The following is a 25,272-nucleotide window of genomic DNA, read 5'->3' as shown; positions in this document are numbered from 1 at the left end:
TTCACTAGAAAGCCATTTACTCTGGAACAACCTTCCCAGAATTCCTTCCTCTATTACCAGATAAGTCAGTACCCAGTGGAGAGGCTCTGCTAGTGTTTTTGCAAGACAAATTGGCTGCCCATCAACATTTAGGAGCTGCACAGCAAGGCTTTGTCTAGGCTGGGGGAAAGCATCATGTTAGAAATGCAGTCACTAACTCTTTTTAACTTGCAATACGACTTTGCCCTTAGTGTGGACATGGACAGTTATGCTGAACACATATTAGCTGGTCTGTGATTTTAACAGGTGTTTAAACATGACTTGTCCTCATTTACATTAAGTGCTAAGTCATGTTTAACATCATGGTAGTTAACAAGTTTTCTAACACGATGATTTTTCCCCATTGTAGACGTGGCCCTGCCATTGAGCCTATTCCCTGGGTATAGAGCTCTGCAGCTGGGTGAAGTGCCATTCAAAACACATTAGACTTCATTTTACCACTCTGGGCAAATATCCCTGCACCACATATAGGAAACCAGTTTGGTGGGGCTTAGGAATTCAAGATGATGGTCGTCTCTTCCTTCAGATATACTGTTCCCTTCAAGACTGTGCTTGTGTTCCTTTTGGCCCTCATCTTTCGCCAGGCCCTTCCTTTCCCCAGAAGCCAAACAAAGCGCCATTCTGTACTGTTTCCAAACTAGGAGGTGGGCAGTCTGGAAGAGAGTTGGAAAATGGCCTTTTTATTATTAAAATATATGCAGTTCAAACAACTATATTCAGCATCTTGGAAAAAAGCTAAACTGTGCACCCAGTCGTACAGCTGCATAATCTCCTCATGTAGACATTGTTGAAGCTGCTCCAGCAACTGGGAATTGATTGGTAGCGTTTCATACGGGACTGCCAACTCAGCCAATCAGGCATCAAAATGCCAGCAAAAACACTAGCAAAGAAGCAGCCCCTCTGCTTCTCCTCTCCAATGGGTACTCACTTGTCTGGTAACAGAAGAAAGGATGTTGGTAAGGTTGTTCCAGAATTCATGGCTCAGTAGGGAAGGAAATTAAAAAGATCACAGCACTGCAAAAAGGCAATAAAGTAGGACACAGCTTCTCCTAGAAAACTCCTAGTAAGTTTTTTTTTTTGTCAAAAAATGCAATTTTCCATTAGTAAAAGAAAACCTTCCAAAGAAAAATTTTAGGCAGCCCTAATTCCACTGTAGAACTACAGCTTGAAAGGAGACCGAGTTGGAAACAGGGGTCATTGTGAATCTGGCTGCTCTATTATAAGGGGAGGGCAATAAAACTGTTCATCCTATTCCATAAGGCCAGCTGGGGGTCTCCAGTTCCCATTCTGTAGCAAGCTGTAGTGAAGGCCCCCATGTACAGCACACTAGTGACTAGATCCACATTATGCAACAAGTCCCTCCCAGGCAGTTTCTTCAGCAGAGCTGCCCTTATCTCCGTGAGAAACTGGGAATCATGCAACAGCGCTGATAGTGAAATCTGATCATCTGCGTGGCTTCGACTGGAGAGAGCAGGAAACAGACGGGGCTAGGTGGTCTGTTTGACTAAATAAAACTGTTCACAAAGTATTTGCTTTCCTTCCAAGGTTTTGATTTGGTCAGAAAACTGCAGCTGTGTTGCGGTGGGGTGTCTGAAAACGATTTGGGGGGATTACATGAAAAGTCTCAATTTTCCGTGGGAAAAATCCCTGTTTTCCAGCCTGCTCTACGTAGGAGCTTGTACAATTTTCCATGTCAGAGTCCTGTTGCTGAGGCTGCCCTGAGAAACAGGGCGCGGCCCTTGCTGGGTATCGGGCTCTTCTACGGCATGTCACTCTGAATTTGGTGACTCCTCTGGGCTCTGACGTTACGTAAGATCAGTGTCGTCTTCTTCTTACGCTGTAGTTAGCGTTGAGATGCGCGTGGCTTCCCGCGGAAGCGCAGCCCTTTTGAAACAGGGCACTGTCCGTTTGTCCTGCTGTTTCAGGTCAATGCAGTCAGCACCGATGGCATCACTCCTCTCTTTAATGCCTGCTGTAGTGGCAGTGTAGCTTGTGTGAACACGCTGCTTGAATCCGGAGCCACCCCCCAGCTAGAGAATCACCTTGCTTCACCTGTTCATGAAACAGTAAAGAGAGGTAATGAGAAGGCTCTGAGTACAGCTAACGATAAAAAGATCTGGTTTTGTTTTCCCTCCCTAAATAATTGTGGGAAATTAATCTGCACCTGAAGTATCTGGGCCAGAGGGATAAATGTGTGTTTGGTTTATTCCATACTCTTCTATATAGAGTTCTGTGTATTGGGTTCTAATGCTATGTGACTAGGGTGTGTTTGTTGGGCATCCTGCCGAGAGGCACTGAAGCGAGATGACCTCTCTTCTGTGTTATCCAGGTCACAGGGAATGTATGGAAATTCTTGTGGCCAATGACGTTGACATTGACCAAGAAGATTCGCAGCACGGGACACCCCTTTATGTGGCCTGCATGTATCAGAGGACAGACTGTGTCAAGAAGCTTCTCGAACTAGGTGCTCTGGGGGCAGAGGAGGGGAAGCTGAACATATTTGAAGCCACCCCCTATTGTTTCTCCTTAATCCCTCCCCACTCCTGATATTAGCATTTAATTCCTCATGACTCCTTGGAGGACCAAGAATTTTGAGATTGGGATAAAAAAAGGGATTCTGTCATTCGAAGATGATGAGAGGAGCAACAAAAACTGTCTTGGAATATTGTTTGCTCTGTGAGCCGCATCAACTCCTTTTGATTATTATAAAATAAATAGCCAAGCATGCTAAGCATTCACTCATCCACTGCTCCCCACATGCAGAGGGAGCAGATCAGCTAACCAACCACTCAAAAGAATAATCCCTTTAGTGATCATGAAGATCCCACACACAGCAGGGCAGCACCTCAGGTGGTGTGGCTTGTTTTAGCCAATGCAGATTGGCACCAGCTAAGGCTCTGGCCCAATTTGGGTACTACTCTCAGCCCAGGATAAGCATTTTACTCCTGGACCTTCCAAAGTTATTTTAATTAAATGTTAAAAACATGCTTTTCTGGTCATTTGAATTAATCAGATTGGAAGCAACTATAGATTTTAAACACTCACTCATTTGGTCGTCAAAAAGTTCAGCATTGGCTCAATTCCTGTTGATTCTCCATCCTCCTCATCTTACTGCTACTCTTGATGCTAATATAGTAGCCATGTGACTTCTGGATATAAAGCATTGCTATAATCAAGAGAAGATGGCAAGTCCTGTGTGCCATCAGGTGCACTTAATTTATTGATGCTAATGATGTGTGATATAAATCTTAGACTCAGCCAGTCAGGTATTTCCCTGCTTCCTCCTTACGCTAACCCTGGTCTATTCTTATCTCTGTGTGTGTTCTTTTAAGGAGCCAGTGTTGACTTGGGTAAACGATTAGACACCCCACTCCATGCTGCAGTTAGGAAATCCAGCACAGAAGCAGTCAACTTGTTAATGGACTATGGCGCTAGCTTGACATGCAGAAATGCTGAATTCAAATGTGCCCTTGATCTGGCAGCCCCCAACAGCAAAGTGGGACAGGCCCTCTTGCTTCGGGAAGGTAATGGCTCTTTCTTTTTTTAAATTTGGACCGTTTTTATTTCCTTTTCATAAGTATTTTTTCATGTTCATCTTGCTTTTCCACATACTGCTGCTCCCTCTGTTAATTCTCTGAGATTTCCCAGGATGTTTCAAGACAGGGCACAAGAATGAGAGTCAAGAGATCTCAGTTCTGTTCCTAGCTTTGCCCCTGACTGCCCATGTGATGGCAGGCAAGTCGTGCCATTTTTATGTGCCTCAGTTTCCCATCTGTTGATTAAGGATAGCGTTTATCTGCCTTTGTAAAGTGCTTGGAAAGCTATGAATGAGAAGTGCTATATATAAGTGCTAAGTATTTGTATTTATTACTGTTAGTGTCAACCATATTTGAGACAGCACATTAACAACTATTTTGCATACAAACCAGTAATCCCCAATGAAATGTATATATCAGTGGTTCTCAAACCTTTGTACTAGTGACCCCTTTCACATAGCAAGCCTCTGAGTGCGATCTCCCCTAATAAATTAAAAACACTTTTTTATATATTTAACACCATTATAAAAGCTGGAGGCAAAGCAGGGTTTGGGATGGAGCTGACAGCTCGTGACCCCCCCATGTAATAACCTCGTGACCCCTTGAGGGGTCCCGACCCCCAGTTTGAGAACCCCTGGTATACATCAACTTGGAGTTACAGAGTCTCATTGTGCAAATCCCTGCATAAACAGCTCCATGAATGTGTTTAACTTGGTTACAGTGAGAAAGTGGAACTTAAGCCCAGTTGGCTACTTAGCGTCTCATATTACTGCCATTACATGAAGCTTCATGAAGCATTCTGCTAGATCAACGAGCCTTCGTAATTTACCCTTAGCCTTTCTGAGAGTATTTCTAGTACCATTTAAAAATCTGTTTGGAAGAAACTTTGTACTAGAGACGTGCCAACATTTTAGCCATCTCATCTTGCACCTTCTTCTCATGTAGAATTTTTGCCATGCTGTTTACCTTCATATGTACATCTAACTCTGGAGGGTAGAAACTCCACCTCGATTTGTTTTGTAAAGTGAAATGCCCAGCTAAGGCTCTGTATAACGAATAGCTCTGAAATACATGCTGAGCTGAATTATTCTTTCCTTTAGCCTTACAGTTTTACAGCACATTTTCATCTGAGGAAAGCTGTTTGGACCCTACCAATTTAATAGGATAGACCTAGCAATCTGTAGAATTCAAAATCTTTATTAGATCCCTTCCTAAATTTTGGTCCACTAATAGCTTTTGACTAATCGTCATGTATTTTTCCCACTTCCAGTGAGATTGTAAAATATCTGTCTTGAAGTTCCTTATTTTACCAACATTCAATTGTTTTGATTTCTTTATTATATGTTCTGAGTTCAAATTTTTTCTTTTTCTCCAAGGTATATTTATTTCTGTATCTGGCATCAGTCCCATTCTTCCCTTGTGGAACAGTCTGGCAAAGGATCTCTATACATGTTTGCATTGTCTACCTAGTGACTATGAGATAAAGTTGTGACAGGGTTTCAGGGGGCAATCCAGACCAGGGAGGGGTTGTGTGATCTCTTCCCCTGTAACCCTGAGTGCCTCACAATGCCTTGCTACTGTAACTCCCTGCCTGGGATACTAACAGTTGGCAACAAGCGTGCAGGTTACACCCTGAGTGTCTGCGTGCTAGACATCTGTGGTTCAGCTGCTGTGGCCCCAGCAGCCTGTACAGAGCCCTGTAGACCCACACTGGCTTCCACCAGCCTTGGTTACAACCAGAAATGTGACCCCAACACACTCCCAGTCCCAATTTTTTCCAAAACTGTGTAATCTGCAATGTCCAGCCCTCTCCTGGACAGTTCAGAGAACTAACAGGGGTTGTTTGTTCCTCTAAAGAGACAAAAGCACATCACAGCTTATTAACTTAACTGGGGTGAATACCCTCTCCCATTTAAACACAGCACGCACTATAAACCAACTAAGAAAATAAAACAAATTTATTAACAATAGGACACAGCTTAAGTAATGCCAAGTAAAAGGAATACAGTTAGAGAGGGTTACAAGTAAAACAAAAGTGAGAACACCCATTTAAAAGTCTAAAGCGAACTCTAGCAAGGTACAACCTTTGCCTAAGCAGGTTTCTCACCTATATTCATTTTCCAGAGACTTTAGCCCCTCCTTTGGTGAAGGACCCATCTTTCTCAGCTTTCAAGAGCTCTATTCCCTTATGATTTAACTGGGAATTGGTCCTGCTTCGAGCAGGGGGTTGGACTAGATGACCTTCTGGGGTCCCTTCCAACCCTGATATTCTATGATTCTATGATGTCTGCCTAGTGATGGATGCCAAAGATGGCTTCTGTCCTTGCTTATAGCTTCCAAAGTTCAGTGAACTTGTTTCAAGAGACAGGATGATCTCATGCTGTTTTTCCCTTCCTGTGGTCCTGCTATCCCCTTGTGTGTAAAGGATACATAGCTTCCATTGTTTTGATTCCACCAGACTTAATTTACATAGCAGACAGGTAATAGCTGCTTTTTCTCCTGTCCAGGGTGGAACCTGTTTTGCCGGAGACTTTAAAAGATAATACCATTAAGTATCCAGATTTCCTCATGTAGTGTTAATAAGTACATTTCACAGTGATATTAATCACCATTGTGTATTAGCTTTCAGAAAAAAATCTCACTCTCATAATACAGTAACAGCATATACAGTTGATTCAATTGCTTATCACTTGAGGTTCAGCTCCCCTGTCTTTATAGACCAGTAAACATTTGAAATTGATTCTTCTGAGGGTTCCCTCTCAATGTAAAGTTCATTCCAGCAGTCTTGTGGTGAAGGAAGCTCCTTGCTTTTTCTTCCCCCACTTGTTAGCTTAATAGCTGTGCTTGTCCAATATGTAAAAATGGACCTTCATTGTCTTTGTGGGAAGATTCCGCTGGTCAGCGAATCAAATACACATGCCTTTGTCTAAAGCAACCTATTTACCAACACCCCCTGATTTCCCTAGTTTAAGCACACATTAGTCATAATTCCAGCGTATAGCCATAACTTTTAATAGCCTCTGAATACATATATCGTGCATGAATATTAATGATCAGTTAATGGTTCGTTTTCAAATGGTACCTCGGCATATTTTGTACACAGATCATTGCAGTCGCGTATAGGTTATGAGCAGAGGGGTGTTTAGTGTAACAAAAGTCCAACAACAATTTTTGCACCTCCAGCTTTCCCGACAAAAGGACAAAAGAAAGAGGTACAGGAATCAATACAATTGGAATACAAAATGCCTGAAGCTTACAGGAGGACAGATTGCATTCACGAATAGCTACATTAACAGCTAAAGGAACAAGTCCTTTACCTAAGACTGTTGACTGGGACACATACAGCCAAACCCCCAACATTTCTGCCCCACACGGCTTTTGTCAAACAAGGTTTTGCTTTAGTTCTTCATTTATCTAACAGTATTCCACCACCTAGTGGCTGGACAGTATAATACAGTTAGCATTCCATTCCATTACACACCATTTGTGAAGCATATAAAGGTTCTCAACCTTTCATAGAATCATAGAATATCAGGGTTGGAAGGGACTTCCGGAGATCATCTAGTCCAACCCCCTGCTCAAAGCAGGACCAACACCAACTAAATCATCCCAGCCAGGGCTTTGTCAAGCCGGGCCTTAAAAACTATTTCCCCATGTTTATTCCCCCCCCCCCCCAGTGTTCCTCAGACGTTCTTGTTAACTGCTGGAAATGGCCCACCTTGATTATCACTACAAAAGCTTTTCTTCCCCCCCTCCCCTCCACTCTCCTGCTGTAATAGCTTATCTTAAGTGATCACTCTCCTTACAGTGTGTATGATAACACCCATTTTTTCATGTTGTGTGTGTATATAAATCTCCTCACTGTATTTTCCACTGAATGCATCCAATGAAATGAGCTGTAGCTCACAAAAGCTTATGCTCAAATAAATTGGTTAGTCTCTAAGGTGCCACTAGTACGCCTTTTCTTTTTGCGAATACAGACTAACACGGCTGCTACTCTGAAACTAGTGAAATAGTGTTTCCTCATATCAGGGGTGAAAGTAGAAATTGGGACTTACCGGTACGGGGCTGGGTTGGGGTCTGCTCTGGCCCCCGGAAGGGGCAGGGCCTCATGCGGAAGAGGCTGGGATGGAGGGGGACCAGAACCAGCCCTGGCCCGCCCTGTACAGGTAAGTGCCCTCCCCCTTCCCCTTCCTGGCCAGGGTAGCAGTGGCAGCTGAGGGATAGCTCAGTGGTTTGAGCATTGGCCTGCTAAACCGAGGGTTGTGAGTTTAATCCTTGAGGGGGGCCATTTAGGAATCTGGGGCAAAAATTGGGGATTGGTCCTGCTTTGAGCAGGGGGTTGGACTAGATGACCTCCTGAGGTCCCTTCCAACCCTGTGATTCTATGAAAGGGCCCAGGGCTCGGGTGCAGCTACCACCCCAGGCCCTTTAAACTGTTGCCAGAGCCCCTGGTTGCCGCTGCTACCTGGTAGTAGGGCTCCAGGTGCTATTTAAAGGACCCGGGGCAGTAGAAGCAGAGGGAGCCCCAGCCCTTTAAATAGCCCCCGGAGCCCTACTACCACTAACCCAGGGCTCCAGCAGCGGGGAAGCCGGGCCGCCCTGGTACGGTGCACTGGGGTGTACCGGCTTACTTTCACCTCTGCCTAATATCCAACCTAGACCTCCCCCACTGCAACTTGAGACCATTGCTCCTTGTTCTGTCATCTGCTACCACTGAGAACATCCTAGCTCCATCCTCTTTGGAACCCCCCTTCAGGTAGTTGACGGCTGCTATCAAATCCCCCCTCACTCTTCTCTGCTGCAGACTAAATAGTCCCAGTTCCCTAAGCCTCTCCTCGTAAGTCATGTGCCCCAGCTCCCTCATCATTTTCATTGCCCTCCACTGGACTCCCTCCAATTTGTCCACATCCCTTCCATAGTGGGGGGACCAAAACTGGACACAATACTCCAGGTGTGGCCTCACCAGTGCCGAACAGAGGGGAATAATCACTTCCCTCGATCTGCTGGCAGTGCTCCTACTAGTCCAGCCCAATATGCCGTTGGCCTTCTTGGCAACAAGGGCACACTGCTGACTCATATCCAGCTTCTCGTCCACTGTAACCCCCTGGTCCCTTTCTGCAAAACTGCTGCTTAGACAGTCAGTCCCCAGCCTGAAGTGGTGCATGGGATTCTTCCTTCCTAAGTGCAAGGCTCTGCACTTCTCCTTGTTGAACCTCACCAGACTTCTTTTGGCCCAATCCTCCAATTTGTCTAGGTCACTCTGGACCCTATCCCTACCCTCCAGCATATCTACCTCTCCCCACAGCTTAGTGTCATCTGCGAACTTGCTAAGAGTACAATTAATCCCATCATCCAGATCATTAATAAAGATGTTGAACAAAACCAGCCCTAGGACCGACCCCTGGGGCATTCCGCTTGATACTAGCTGCCAACTAGACATCAAGCTGTTGATCCCTACCCGTTGATTCTGACAATCTAGCCAGCTTTCTATCCACCTTATGGTCCATTCATCCGATCCATACTTTTTAAACTTTCCAGACTACTGTACCCCTTTCAGGAGTCTGATTTGTCTTGCATACTCCCAAGTTTTACCTCCCTTAAAAACTACTTGCTTATAAAATCAGACATAAAAATACAAGTGTCAAAGCATGCTATTACTGAGAACTGCCAACTTTCTCATTTTTACCATATAATTATCAAATAAATTGATTGGAATATAAATATTTGACTTAAGCCTATTTTTCACTTGTGAGCCTTGTCATTCTGGGAGGCAGGGAAGAGACAGCAACAATTAAGTTTTTCTCCGCATTGAGTCTATTCCTACCCTTTGTCTTGATGGCAGTCATAGCAGAAAATGAGACTTCACAAAGATATTTTGACCCAAAAGGTCTCAGATCATCCAAAGCCTGGTTCCCAAGGTCAGTGTAATTTCTGTACTAAACACCAAAATTGGGTTATTGTGGAGACATTACATTTCATTTGTAGGCCACACTCTGATGACAGCTAAAGAAGATTTTCTTGCTGACTGGCAGAGAGGTTACTGCTGCTAACATCTGACAAAATGAATGGGTTTCTTACTGAGCTGAGTTGTGTTGAAGGTTGGGGAAATATGACTTGAATTCAGATGTCAAGTGGGCTGTAATGGGGTCACTCACCACTGTGGTGCTTGCTGCGGGTTGTCTTGGAAATTAGCTCTGCATGGTAGTGTGCCTTCTTTGGGTGGTGCCTCGCCACCATTACTCCTGCTATAGCACCCATGTCTCTCCAAGGACTGCAGCATCCTCTTCAGCAACACAGTCCTCCGGCCATACCTCACACTGTGCCCCCCTCTTCTGGGGGACCTGCAATCTGCTGTTCAGCCACTTCCCTTAGTGACTACTGCAGCAAATTGTCTGGCCAAGTCCACATGGCCCCAGCATCCTCTTTGCCCTTGCCTCAGAGCCTCAGCCTGCAAACCCCAGCAGCCAGCCAGGAGCTTTCTCTCACTCCCACGGTCCCTGCTAGCAGCACTGCTTTGTCCAGAGTGCTGGCAGTTCTTTCAGCCCTCCAGAGACACAGTCCTTCCTCCCTGGGCTCCCAGCAGAGAACTGCCTTCCTTTGCCCAGCAGCTCCCTTTTTATATGGGCCTGTTTGGCCCTGCTTGGCTGTTCCCTTCAGCCCTTCTCTGATTGGCTGCCTCCTGCGCAGCCTCCCTAGGGATTTATTAACTCCTTAGAGCCCAGTGTGAGGCAGGTACCCCATCACATGGGCTAAATGATCCATTATTTCTTTAGGTCTGCTCTGCATAACTTCCCTAGTACAGATATCAGTGACATACATGTGAAAAAGCAGTGGAAAACAGGTGAAGTCTTTGTCTCCACATTTGGACTTCCAAAATTCAGTTTTCTTGATAAAAGCATTCACTTTATCATAGAGATTCAGAACATTGGTGTCATGGCCTTGCATGGACAAAGTTAGATCATTCAGCTTGCTAAATATATCTGCAAGGTAGGCAAGTTGAGCTAACTACACAGTATTGTCAAACACAGGGGTTAAGAAGAGATGAATAATCAGAAAGAAATGTGTGAACTTCTGTATGTAATTCAAACAATCTGTCAAGTACTTTCCCCTCTTGAAAGCCAGTGAACCTGTGTGAAGCAACAGTTGCTGATGTTCTGACCCCATCTCTTCACAAAGAATGCAAAACAGGTGAGCACTGAGTGGCCTGGACTTGATTAAGTTGACAATTGTGACAGACTCATTTAAAACTTCTTGAAGTTCAGAACTCACCTTTTTTTGAAGCAAGTGCCTCTCTGTGTATGATACAGTGCACCCACTGCAAGGAAAGACTTTCTTTGCTGATCCTAGCTACAGGTCCGTTCACTCTCCCAGTTGTTGCACCGGCCCCGTCAGTGCAGACGAATTTGCATAAATTCCAACTCAAATTGTGTTCAGAAAAAAAAATCAGTTAGTGTAAAATGTCCTCTGCGGTTGAGTTTGCCTTTATACTTCTGAAAAATGGTATGTGCTCATTGATATCAGTCGTTTCAGGGTATCAAACATACGCAATTAGCTGAGCTTCTCCGCTAATATCCATAGACTCATCAAGCTGAAGGGCGAATGTTTTTGTCCTTTTAAGTTTCTCTACAAGTTGAGACACAATATCCTCAGCCATTTCTTCAATTCTGCAACGCTGGGCCATTTGATAAGGGTACTTTCTTGAGCATATCGGCTGCTGCTTTTTATGAAGTATGTTTTCTGCAAGTGCCACAGCTGCAGGCAGAATCAGGTCTCCTGCAATTCTGTACAGCGCCCTTGATTTTGCTACGAGAAGGGAGACCGCATATGAAGCTCTGAGTGCTCTTGTAGAAATAGTTGAAGCTTTTTTCGTTTTAAGGTGGCAAGTCTGGAACTCAGAGCTTTCTTTGAAAGCATCCTACTGGCTTCCCCTTGTTTTGTCTTCACATGTCGTTGCAAATGTGCCAGCTTCGTACTGTTCTTTGATAGAGTTTCTCCTCAAAGGAAAAAGAAAGCTTGAGGTGGATCGCTATTTGTAGATGTGAATCCAAAAGCAATATATTCCTCGCAGAACGGATGATTTTTATTCAGTTATTTTCAATTTCTTACCATTTTGCCACTACTGCTACTTCCAGCTCCTCATTTTTACATGGCAACCGCATACACACCATGACAACTTCAACCTCATTAACATGCTTGCACGCATCAGTAAATGACATAAAATGCATGTCTAATACAGTTCATATACACAAGTTATGTTACTGTGTATATAGAGCAGTATAAACAAGTCATTGCTAGTATGAAATTTTAATTTGTACTGATTTCACTAGTGCTTTTTGTGTGGCCTGTTGGAAAACTAGGCAAATATCTAGATGAGTTGATGTACCCCCGCGAAGACCTCTGCATGCCCCCAGGGAAACACATATATGCCTGGTTGAGAACCACTGGTATAAAAGGCTTAGTGTCAATGAGAATTGGGTCCTTTAAGAATCAATAAGAGTAGAGCATTGTCATCCTTCTGTATCTCTACGGCATTTCATCCTGTAACAAAGTGACTTTTTTGTGAATGAGGAACCTAATTTCTATTGATTTCAATGGGTAAAGATCACATCATTTAGAAACTAATGTGAAAGTTCAGAGATGTGCTTATCCCAATAGTATCACTCCTGTCTCTATATTAAGTATCTTAGAGGATTTAACAACCTTGGGCTCCTTATGCAATTGACAGGTTTCAGAGTAACAGCCCTGTTAGTCTGTATTCACAAAAAGAAAAGGAGTACTTGTGGCACCTTAGAGACTAACCAATTTATTTGAGCATAAGCTTTCGTGAGCTACAGCTCACTTCATCGGATGCATACTGTGGAAAATACAGAAGATATTTGTTTTTATACACACAAATCATGAAAAAATGGGTGTTTATCACTACAAAAGGTTTTCTCTCCCCCCACCCCACTCTCCTGCTGGTAATAGCTTATGTAAAGTGATCACTCTCCTTACAATGTGTATGATAATCAAGGTGGGCCATTTGCAGCACAAATCCAGGGTTTAACAAGAATGTCTGAGGAAGGGTCGGGGGTAGTAGATAGAATATCCCAGGTCGGGGTTCCAGGGGTGTGTCTGTGCGGATTTGATCTTGTGCTTTTTCAGGGAGTTTCTTGAGCAAATGATGTAGTTTCTTTTGGTAACCCTCAGTGGGATCAGAGGGTAATGGCTTGTAGAAAGTGGTGTTGGAGAGCTGCCGAGCAGCCTCTTGTTCATATTCCGACCTATTCATGATGACAACAGCACCTCCTCCTGGGATATTCTATCTACTACCCAAGATCCATAAACCTGGAAATCCTGGGCGCCCCATCATCTCAGGCATTGGCACCCTGACAACAGGATGTTTGGCTATGTAGACTCCCTCCTCAGGCCCTATTCTACCAGCACTCCCAGCTACCTTCAAGACACCACTGACTTTCTGAGGAAACTACAATCCATTGGTGATCTTCCTGATAACACCATCCTGGCCACTATGGATGTAGAAGCCCTCTACACCAACATTCCACACAAAGATGGACTACAAGCCGTCAAGAACACTATCTCCGATAATGTCACGGCTAACCTGGTGGCTGAACTTTGTGACTTTGTCCTTACCCATAAGTATTTTACATTTGGGGACAATGTATACCTTCAAATCAGCGGCACTGCTATGGGTACCCGCATGGCCCCACAGTATGCCAACATTTTTATGGCTGACTTAGAACAACGCTTCCTCAGTTCTCGTCCCCTATCGCCCCTACTCTACTTGCGCTATATTGATGACATCTTCATCATCTGGACCCATGGAAAAGAAGCCCTTGAGGAATTCCACCATGATTTCAACAATTTCCATCCCACCATCAACCTCAGCCTGGTCCAGTCCACACAAGAGATCCACTTCCTGGACACTAGGGTGCTAATAAACGATGGTCACATAAACACCACCTATACCGGAAACCTACTGACCGCTATGCCTACCTACATGCCTCCAGCTTTCACCCTGACCACACCACACGATCCATTGTCTACAGCCAAGCTCTGCGATACAACCGCATTTGCTCCAACCCCTCAGACAAGACAAACACCTACAAGATCTCTATCAAGCATTCTCACAACTACAGTACCCACCTGCTGAAGTGAAGAAAAAGATTGACAGAGCCAGAAGAGTTCCCAGAAGTCACCTCCTACAGGACAGGCCCAACAAAGAAAATAACAGAACGCCACTAGCCGTCACCTTCAGCCCCCAACTAAAACCCCTCCAACGCATTATCAAGGATCTACAACCTATCCTGAAGGATGACCCAACACTCTCACAAATCTTGGGAGACAGGCCAGTCCTTGCCTACAGACAGCCCCCCAACCTGAAGTGAATTCTCACCAGCAACCACACACCACACAACAGAACCACTAACCCATCTTTGCAACAAAGCCCGTTGCCAACTGTGCCCACATATCTATTCAGGGGACACCATCACAGGGCCTAATAACATCAGTCACACTATCAGAGGCTCATTCACCTGCACATCTACCAATGTGATATATGCCATCATGTGCCAGCAATGCCCCTCTGCCATGTACATTGGTCAAACTGGACAGTCTCTACGTAAAAGAATAAATGGACACAAATCAGATGTCAAGAATTATAACATTCATAAACCAGTCGGAGAACACTTCAATCTCTCTGGTCACGCGATTACAGACATGAAAGTTGCAATATTACAACAGAAAAACTTCAAATCCAGACTCCAGCGTGAGACTGCTGAATTGGAATTCATTTGCAAATTGGATACAATTAACTTAGGCTTGAATAGAGACTGGGAGTGCCTAAGTCATTATGCAAGGTAACCTATTTCCCCTTGTTTTCCTTACTCCCCTTCCTCCCCCATCCTCAGACATTCTTGTTAAACCCTGGATTTGTGCTGCAAATGGCCCACCTTGATTATCATACACATTGTAAGGAGAGTGATCACTTTAGATAAGCTATTACCAGCAGGAGAGTGGGGTTGGGGGAGAGAAAACCTTTTGTAGTGATAAACACCCATTTTTTCATGATTTGTGTGTATAAAAACAAACATCTTCTGTATTTTCCACAGTATGCATCCGATGAAGTGAGGTGCAGCTCACGAAAGCTTATGCTGAAATAAATTGGTTAGTCTCTAAGGTGCCACAAGTACTCCTTTTCTTTATGTAATTGAAAAGCAGTTTTCTTTCATTCTTGTGCACTCTTCATGCTCTGCTCTGCCTTTCTTGTCATTGGTATGCAGTGTTGTTGTAAGCCATGTCTTTACCTCACTCATCTTTCCTGCCATTTATTTTTTATGCCTCTGTAGGTCCATCCATTCTCCCATTCTCCCTAGTAGCTCATGTTACAAGCCACTCAAAGCCCCTTTTATTCTCTTAGATTGATTTTTGCACTCCTCTCTGTATCCACATTGTTTTCTCTCTCTACTCTCACTAGTGCTCATGCAGGGAAGTGTAAAATACACTTCCCTTCACTAGCTAGGCTTACAGTATCATGTGGGAGATTCACCTCAAGGGAAGTGAAGTGGTGTTTACTAGAGCTTTTTATGCATTTTGCTTAGCTAGCACTGTCTACTTTTGGGACCCTGCTGGCCCCTTCCAACCTCTTCCAACACAATGAAACTCAGGCTGTGGCTCTTTTGCACTGCTTCGGTCTCTTCCTTGGCAGGCTTTCCAACGATGGGACCCATGTCAGGGTCTATTCTGGCTCATGCCAGTGTAACTCCACAAGTGATTCCAGCCCTTAATGCATTTATTATCAATAAACAAATACATCCACCTTACTCAGGCTGGATGAAATTCACTGTATTCAGAGGGCCAGCAAAAGGCTTATCCATTGCTTAAGTCCCACTGAAGTCCAATTTTGACCACTTAAGTGCTTGGGCTTTGTGCTGGCTCTCTGCACAGAAGTGACTTTAACCCACTCATGAAATGTAATTTCCCTCTTAATATCCTTCCCTCCCATTCCATTATTGGATTGGTTTTCACCCAGAGCTTCTATTAGTCGTTCAGAACCATCGCGGTTTAAATCTGACTATAAATCTGGTCACAGCACTTTTACATATATGGTTTGCTATATTTATATCTTTTGTCATAACATCTGAGTTTCTCTGAGCTAACTCAAGAGTTATCTATGTGGCTTGATTTATAGGCTGCATGAACAAGTACAATGTTCATAAATCTACTGCTCAATTTGTCTTTTCCATTAAATCTATCACAGTTTATGTCTGGGTAGAAAGGTCTCTCATTGCTATTAGTTTTCCCACAAATCCTTTTGATTTCCACGATCAGCTATTCATTCTGTTCTTCCTTACAATTGTGTGGTCTATAGAACATTTTAATTAATTTAGTCTTGGCTCTCCACTTTTGAAAGATGAATAAATTCCAGACCTGGAAAAAATCCAAATGTCCTAATTCTTTTGCTTTCAAACACTTCATTGCATCTTTACTTCTCCACCCAAACATTTTCCCTATAATCCTCTTTTCAAATGCAGGCACCAAAAATACTTCTTTTGAGCAACCTTCTTTCTACTTCCTAAGTTTTCTGCTGTGTATATGTAGATATTTTCCTTTACCCTTTTTTCCTTCCTTGCCATTATGTAATGACTATTTTTAATGTGAGAGCTTTTCTTTCTTGCTTTCTTGTTTGCCTACAGAGCTGTTTCCCGCTTCATCTCAAGTGCCATTTATATGAGCTGTTTTTTCCTACATGTTTGTTCCCTGCTTTTCTCCCTGTTAATTTTTTTAATGGAACACTGTCAGCTTGTTTAGGACCACAAATTTACCTTTAGAATTATTTCATTCCATGAAGCACCTTTGGAGATTTGGAGCCATATTATTAAACAGGGGTGTCTAAGTTGTGCTTGCAAAACATTTATGTGACAGCCACCACCTTGGTTAACGCTCCAGGGATCTCCAGAGCTAAAAGCGTAAGCTACTACACTTTGACCTAAAGAGCCAACGCTATCTAGCTGGGGCTGTAACACTCATATACTCTGCGATCAGGCAGAGAGCAGGACCTATAAAACACACTCAATAGAAGGTTACATTTGCATACCCACAAAAACAGGTATTGTGTGCATATGGGTGTTTGGGCACACACATATATATTTGAACATGCAATTGTGTACATGTGTTGTACATGCAAACATCTGACTAAGTACAGCCCACATTACTATGACATCTGAGCTCCAAGCACTCCTTATTACATTTATTCTCACCATACTGCTTTGCATTCTGCTATTAGCTAAGCAAAGCACATGACCAGGGCAGGGATAGGATACAGAGAGACCTAGACAAATTGGAGGATTGGGCCAAAAGAAATCTGATGAGGTTCAACAAGGACAAGTGCAGAGTCCTGCACTTAGGACGGAAGAATCCCATGCACCGCTACAGACTAGGGACCGAATGGCTCGGCAGCAGTTCTGCAGAGAAGGACCTAGGGGTGACACTGGACGAGAAGCTGGATATGAGTCAACAGTGTGCCGTTGTTGCCAAGAAGGCCAATGGCATTTTGGGATGTATAAGTAGGGGCATTGCCAGCAGATTGAGGGACGTGATCGTTCCCCTCTATTGGACATTGGTGAGGCCTCATCTGGAGTACTGTGTCCAGTTTTGGGCCCCACACTACAAGAAGGATGTGAATAAATTGGAGAGAGTCCAGCAAAGGGCAACAAAAATGATTAGGGGTCTGGAACACGTGACTTATGAGGAGAGGCTGAGGGAACTGGGATCATTTAGTCTACAGAAGAGAAGAATGAGGGGGGATTTGATAGCTGCTTTTAACTACCTGAAAGGTGGATAAAAAGAGGATGGATCTAGATTATTCTCAGTGATAGCAGATGACAGGACAAGGAGTAATGGTCTCAAGTTGCAGTGGAGGAGATTTAGGTTGGATATTAGGAAAAACTTTTTCACTAGGAGGGTAGTGAAACACTGGAATGCGTTACCTAGGGAGGTGGTGGAATCTCCTTCCTTAGAAGTTTTTAAGGTCCAGCTTGACAAAGCCCTGGCTGGGATGATTTAGTTGGGGATTGGTCCTGCTGTGGGCAGGGGGTTGGACTAGATGACCTCCAGAGGTCCCTTCCAACTCTGATATTCTATGATTCTATGATTCTATGACCATATTAGCTAAAAATCTAATACTCATGCACACCTTCATGGTTCTAAGATTTAGGTTAAACAAAGAATCAGAAAAAGCCTTATTGTGCACACATGAAAATGCTTTTAGCACTCATAGCTTCAGAATTTCTGAACCAGTTTCCATAAAACAAGTCAAGTTTGAACAAAATCCATTCAAGCATTATTGAATGGGGATGAGGTGGACCAGGGGGATGAGGTGGATGAGGCTTTCTTCCGGCAACTAATAGAAGTTACTAGATCACAGGCCCTGGTTCTCATGGGAGACTTCAATCACCCTGATGTCTGCTGGGAGAGCAATACAGCGGTGCACAGACAATCCAGGAAGTTTTTGGAAAGTGTAGGGGACAATTTCCTGGTGCAAGTGCTGGAGGAACCAACTAGAGGCAGAGCTCTTCTTGACCTGCTGCTCACAAACCAGGAAGAATTAGTAGGGGAAGATAAAGTGGATGGGAACCTGGGAGGCAGTGACCGTGAGTTGGTCGAGTTCAGGATCCTGACACAGGGAAGAAAAGAGAGCAGCAGAAAACGGACACTGGACTTCAGAAAAGCAGACTTTGACTCCCTCAGGGAACTGATGGGCAGGATCCCCTGGGAGAATAACATGAGGGGGAAAGGAGTCCAGGAGAGCTGGCTGTATTTTAAAGAATCCTTATTGAGGTTACAGGGACAAACCATCCCGATATGTAGAAAGAATAGTAAATATGGCAGGCAACCAGCTTGGCTTAACTGTGAAATCCTTGCTGATCTTAAACACAAAAAAGAAGCTTACAAGAAGTGGAAGATTGGACAAATGACCAGGGAAGAGTATAAAAAGATTGCTCAGGTATGCAGGAGTGAAATCAGGAAGGCCAAATCACACCTGGAGTTGCAGCTAGCAAGAGATGTTAAGAGTAACAAGAAGGGTTTCTTCAGGTATGTTAGCAAAAAGAAGAAAGTCAAGGAAAGTGTGGGCCCCTTACTGAATGAGGGAGGCAACCTAGTGACAGAGGATGTGGAAAAAGCTAATGTACTCAAAGCTTTTTTTGCCTCTGTCTTCACGAACAAGGTTAGCTCCCAGACTACTGCACTGGACAGCACAGCATGGGGAGGAGGTGACCAGCCCTCTGTGGAGAAAGAAGTGGTTCGGGACTATTTAGAAAAGCTGGACGAGCACAAGTTCATGGGGCCAGATGCACAGCATCCGAGAGTGCTAAAAGAGTTGGCGGATGTGATTGCAGAGCCATTGGCCATTATCTTTGAAAACTCATGGCGATCAGGGGAAGTCCCGGACGACTGGAAAAAGGCTAATGTAGTGCCCATCTTTAAAAAAGGGAAGGAGGAGGATCCTGGGAACTACAGGCCAGTCAGCCTCACCTCAGTCCCTGGAAAAATCATGGAGCAGGTCCTCAAGGAATCAATTCTGAAGCACTTAGAGGAGAGGAAAGTGATCAGGAACAGTCAGCATGGATTCACCAAGGGCAAGTCATGCCTGACTAATCTAATTGCCTTCTATGACGAGATAACTGCCTCTGTGGATGAGGGGAAAGCAGTGGACGTGTTATTCCTTGACTTTAGGAAAGCTTTTGACATGGTCTCCCACAGTATTCTTGCCAGCAAATTAAAGAAGTATGGGCTGGATGAATGGACTATAAGGTGGATAGAACGCTGGCTAGATTGTCGGGCTCAACGGGTAGTGATCAATGGCTCCATGTCTAGTTGGCAGCCGGTATCAAGTGGAGTGCCCCAAGGGTCGGTCCTGGAGCCGGTTTTGTTCAATATCTCCATAAATGATCTGGAGGATGGTGTGGATTGCACCCTCAGCAAGTTTGCAGATAACACTAAACTGGGAGGAGTGGTAGCTACGCTGGAGGGAAGGGATAGGATCCAGAGGGATCTAGACAAATTAGAGGATTGGGCCAAAAGAAATCTGATGAGGTTCAACAAGGACAAGTGCAGAGTCCTGCACTTAAGACAGAAGAATCCCATGCACTGCTACAGACTAGGGACCGAATGGTTAGGCAGCAGTTCTGCAGAAAAGGACCTAGGCGTCACAGTGGACGAGAAGCTGGATATGAGTCAATAGTGTGCCCTTGTTGCCAAGAAGGCCAATGGCATTTTGGGATGTATAGGTAGGGGCATTGCCAGCAGATCGAGGGACGTGATCGTTCCCCTCTATTGGACATTGGTGAGGCCTCATCTGGAGTACTGTGTCCAGTTTTGGGCCCCATACTACAAGAAGGATGTGGAAAAATTGGAAAGAGTCCAGCGGAGGGCAACAAAAATGATTAGGGGACTAGAACACATGACTTATGAGGGGAGGCTGAGAGAACTGGGATTGTTTAGTCTGCAGAAGAGAAGAATGAGGGGGGATTTGATAGCTGCTTTCAACTACCTAAAAGGGGGTTCCAAAGAGGATGGATCTAGACTGTTCTCTGTGGTAGCTGATGACAGAACAAGGAGTAATGGTCTCAAGTTGCAGTGGGGGAGGTTTAGGTTGGATATTAGGAAAAACTTTTTCCCTCGGAGGGTGGTGAAACACTGGAATGCGTTACCTAGGGAGGTGGTGGAATCTCCTTCCTTAGAAGTTTTTAAGGTCCGGCTTGACAAAGCCCTGGCTGGGATGATTTAGTTGGGGATTGGTCCTGCTTTGAGCAGGGGGTTGGACTAGATGACCTCCTGAGGTTCCTTCCAACCCTGATATTCTATGATTCTATGAATTAGCCATGGGCAACATTTCTAATGTGATAATGCAACTTTTTGTTTTGTTATGACCACAGCTCAAAAATATCAGAATGAAGTTTGCACAAACATTTAGTAGATTCCTAGACCAGCAGGGACCATTGTGATCATTTAGTCTGATCTCCTGTGGGCCATTGAACTTCCCCAAAATAATTCCTAGAGCAGATCTTTTGGAAAAACATCTAATCTTGATTTAAATATTGCCATTGATGGAGAAACCACCATGGCCCTTGGTAAGTTGTTCCAAGGGTTAATTACACTCACGGTTAAAAATGTATGCCTTATTTCCAGTCTGAATTTGTCTAGCTTCAACTTCCATCCACTGAAGTGTGTTTTACCTTTCTCTGCTAAATTGAAGAGCCCGTTATTAAATATTTGTTCCCCATGTACGTACTTATAGACTGTGATGAAATCACCCCTTAACCTTCCCTTCGTTAGGCTTACTATATTGAACTCCTTGATACTATCATTATAAAGCATGTTTTCTAATCCTTTAATCATTCTTGTGGCTTTTCTCTGAACCCTCTCCAATTTATCAGCATCTTTCTTGAATTATGGACCCCAGAACTGAACACAGTGTTCCAGCAGCGGTCACACCAGTGCCAAATAGATTCCTCTGCATTCAAGGATCACATTGGCCATTTTGGCCACAGCATCACACTGGGAGCTCTTGTTCAGCTGATTATCTACTACAGTTCTCAAATCTTTTTCAGTCACTGCTTCCCGGGATAGAGTCTCCCAGCATGTAAAGTATGGCTACATTATTTGTTCATAGATGTATATCTATTAAAATACACATTGTTTGCTTGTGCCCAGCCTACCAAGAAATCCAGATTGTTCTGTATCAGTGACTTATCCTCTGCATTATTAACCACTCCCCCAGTTTTTGTGTCATCTGAAAATGTTATCAGAGATGATTTTATGTTTTTTTTCCAAGTCATTAATAAAAATGTAAATTGCATAGGGCCAAGAACCGATTCCTGTGGGACTGCACTAGAAATACACCCATTGGATGATGATTCTCCATTTACAATTACATTTTGAGACCTCTCCATTAGTCAGCTTTTTAATCCATTTAATGTGTGCCATGTTAATTTTGTATCTTTCTAGTTTTTTAATCAAAATGTCATATGATACGAAGTCAAATGCCTTACAGAAATCTAGTATATTAAGACTATTACTTGTAAACTCATAAAAAGATATCAAAAGTTAGTTTGACAGGATATATTTTCCATAATCCCATATTGATTGGCATTAACTATACTACCCTCCTTTAATTCTTTAATTCCATTATCTTGCCCAGGAGTAATGTCAGACTGACAGTCCTATAACTATCTGGGTCATCCAGTTTACTGTTTTTAAATATTGGCACAACAATAGCTTTCTTCCAGTCTTCTGGAACTCTATGATGTTCCAAGATTTACTGAAAATCAGTATTAATTGTCCAGCAAGCTCCTTAGCCAGCTCTTTTAAAAATCTTGGATGCAAGTTATCTGGACCTGCTGATTTAAAAATGTCTGTGTTTATTAGCTACTGTTTAACATCCTCCTGAGATACTAGTGGAATGGAAAGAATGATATCACATGCTCTGACTATATTATCTGTTTTTTCCCAAATACAGAACAGAAATATTTATCAAGCATTTATGCCTTTTCTGCAATCTAACTGTGATAATTCTACCATCTAGTAATGGACCATTACCATTGTTAGGATTCTTTTTGTTCCTAATCTACTTTAAAAACTCCTTTGTATTGTCCTTAACTCTGGTGGTCATAGATTTCTTCTGTGACCCTTTGCTTCCCTTATGTATTTTCTACAATTCCCAACCCAACTTTTGATTGATAGTAATTACTATCAGCTTCCCTTTTCTTCCATTTGTTATATATTATTATTATTTATTATTTATTTTATTTTTTAGCTTCCTTTACTTCACCACTAAACTAGGTCATTATTTTTAACTGATATGGCCTTCTTCCTCAAGTGTGGCTTCCTGAGCAGTTCGTAAAGTATTCTTAAACAATTCCCAGTTATGATTCACATTTTTTTATTAAATTCTTCCTCCCAGTTGATTTGGCTTCTAATTGTTTTCAGCTTTGAGAAATTGGCCTTTTCAAAGCACCAGTTATAAATATCACTGGTGTGGACTTTATTGTTTGCAAATTATAAATGCGATCAAGTCATGGTCACCTATAACTAAGTTACCATTAATTTTTAGTTCTGTGATCAGTTCTTCTGTATCTGTCAAAATGAGATCTAAAATAGAATTCCCCTATGTTGGATGCAACACTTTTTGAGTTAGGAAACCGTCATTTATACTATTTATGAATCCCAAGGATGTTTTAGTACTGGCAGCATGAGACCTCCAGCATATGTCACTCAAATTGAAGTCCCTGGATGATCACACAGCTTAGAAAACTTCCTCCTACAGGGAATTTATTTGAGAAAGTTATGAGCAACTTCAAAGAGTTTATATGGAGCGTTGCATTCCAGCCTTGGATCAGATCCTCAGCTGGTATATATTGACATAGTACCATTGCAATCAATAAACCTATGCTGATTTACAACAACTGAGCATCTGGCTCCTTAACTATACAGGTTGCTATCATTTCTACTATTATATTTTTAAGTATGTCTCTTGAAGATCACCTTAGATGAATGCTGCATGGGATTAACATTTCTTCATGTCAGGCACATTCTGGATCCTTAACAGGCTGACTGTGTCACTATAAATGCTGCTCTTTTGCTTTTTATTTCCAAAGTCAGAAGTGTACTTGGCTCACCTTTTCTTCATCCTATGTGAATGGGACCCATATGTTCCCCAACTCCCCACAGTGCTAAAATGTATTATGTGCTCTAATTTTTAGTCATGTATTCAAACTGCTAACCTACTGGAGAACTGGATAAATTCATGGAGGTTAAGTCCATTAACGGCTATTAGCCAGGATGGGTAAGGAATGGTGTCCCTAGCCTCTGTTTGTCAGAGGGTGGAGATGGATGGCAGGAGAGAGACCACTTGATCATCACCTGTTAGGTTCACTCCCTCTGGGGCACCTGGCATTGGCCACTGTCGGCAGACAGGATACTGGGCTGGATGGACCTTTGTTCTGACCGAGTATGGCCATTCTTATGTTCTTATGTACCTACCTAGCAGGCACCATACTATTAGTATTTCAACTTTGAGAAGGACCCTTGAAATGTATAGCAAACAAACAAACAAAAAACAATAGAAGGGAAAATGTAAATTTGCACAGACATCATAGTGAAGGATTTCCCCAAAATTCTTAAATCATAGAATATCAGGGTTGGAAGGGACCTCAGGAGATCATCTAGTCCAACCCCCTGCTCAAAGCAGGACCAATCCCCAATTTTTGGCCCAGATTCCTAAATGGCTCCTTCAAGGATTGAACTCACAACCCTGGGTTTAGCAGGCCAATGGGTTTGAACTGTTTTAAAGCTTCGCTTGTATTCTATTCTTAGTTTTTAAATTCATGTTTACGGGTTTTGTTTGTTTGTTTTTCCCTCTTTTCCAGGTCCTGCCAGCCTGTCCCAGCTGTGTCGGCTGTGCATCAGGAAGTGTCTGGGTCGCTCATGTCTTTATGTAGTCCACAAGCTGAATCTTCCTGAGCCACTTGAGAAGTTCCTCTTATATCGATAGCTCTATGATTGTCTATAAGATGATTGCCAAGAGAGGAACAAAATGGCTGTTTACTACAAAGATATTAAACCAAGGTGAAAGACAAAGACACCATTTACTGCTTATTATAGGTACCAAACTACTTAGCTGCTGACATAACAATACTCCCTGACACAATACTCTATATGTTGAAGCCACTGGAAACTGCTTTGTAGCACAGTGCACGTTACCATGGAAATGATATCCTCACACTTTAGTGTTGAATCCACTGATGTTAGATAAGAGGCTGAAATATGCAAACAGCAGATTGTATCGCTGTGTGTGGGTATACACCCAAACAGCCGATTGTGCAGGGGCATGTGTGGTGGGTGGATGGGGGGTGGGGGTGGGAGTTATGCACAAACAGCAGATTGTGCAGGTATATGTACGTGTAGTATACAAGCCACCTTAAGTATGATTTAATGAAGTCAACTACTGTATAGAAGTCTGATGCTAGAGAAGTTTAAATTAAGCCAAAAGAAATAACTCATTTTCTCCTCTCTTTCCTTTCAAGTACAGCAAAAAGTCTGCACGAGTCCTGAACTTTTGGGATTTCATGAAATAAATCCTCAAATGAAAATATCAAAGGGGAATGGAGCCCCTTGTTGACAGTGTCTGTGGAAACATTGGGCGGGGGTGGGGTGGGGTGGTAGGTTCCTTCCTTCTCTCATTCCCACACTATTTGGCTTTGTGAAAGGACTCTGAAACTTTATTATGGCTTTAGCCTTTCCATTATTAGTTGAAAAACCTATGAACTAGTAGAGTGAACAGAAGGTCATAAAGAGCCAGAGCTATTAGAATATAGCAAGTGGAGATCCTGGGATTAATAGCATGATGGTATAGTTCAAGGTTTGTTTTGTTTTTTCCAGAGGTTGGTTGGTTAATGGAAGGAGTGGTTTCTTCAGTCCCAGGCTTTTGGTACAGTTTTGCCATAAGCAGGGGGGTAGTGATGGCTCATTTAGATTCAACAAAGCTGAAAAGGATTCCAGCTTCATATTGTTATCCTGACCTCTTAAGGGTTTGAGGAACAAATACATTTTCGACCTGTGAATGAACGGTTTTCAATATAAGCCCCGACGGAAGATAAAAAGAAATAACTTGAGAAATAGGCATGGTCTAATG

General features: G+C 43.1%; 1 protein-coding gene across 2 annotated transcripts in view; it reads left to right on the top strand.

The window, feature by feature from the left end:
• ASB11 (ankyrin repeat and SOCS box containing 11) overlaps positions 1-24,132 on the top strand; it is a 38,495-nt gene extending 14,363 nt beyond the window's left edge. For both annotated transcript variants that reach the window (XM_073355563.1, XM_073355554.1), the window contains exons 4-7: positions 1,965-2,115; positions 2,369-2,503; positions 3,372-3,563; positions 24,008-24,132. In XM_073355563.1, coding sequence (XP_073211664.1) covers positions 1,965-2,115; positions 2,369-2,503; positions 3,372-3,563; positions 24,008-24,132 — 603 coding nt within the window. The remainder of the gene's footprint in view (positions 1-1,964; positions 2,116-2,368; positions 2,504-3,371; positions 3,564-24,007) is intronic.
• The last annotated feature ends 1,140 nt before the right edge of the window (positions 24,133-25,272 follow it).

Source organism: Lepidochelys kempii, chromosome 1 (genome assembly GCF_965140285.1).
Source record: "Lepidochelys kempii isolate rLepKem1 chromosome 1, rLepKem1.hap1, whole genome shotgun sequence".
NCBI lineage: Eukaryota > Metazoa > Chordata > Testudines > Cheloniidae > Lepidochelys > Lepidochelys kempii.
The sequence above is the reverse complement of the archived record's forward strand: the minus strand, read 5'-3'. Positions and strand labels throughout refer to the sequence as shown.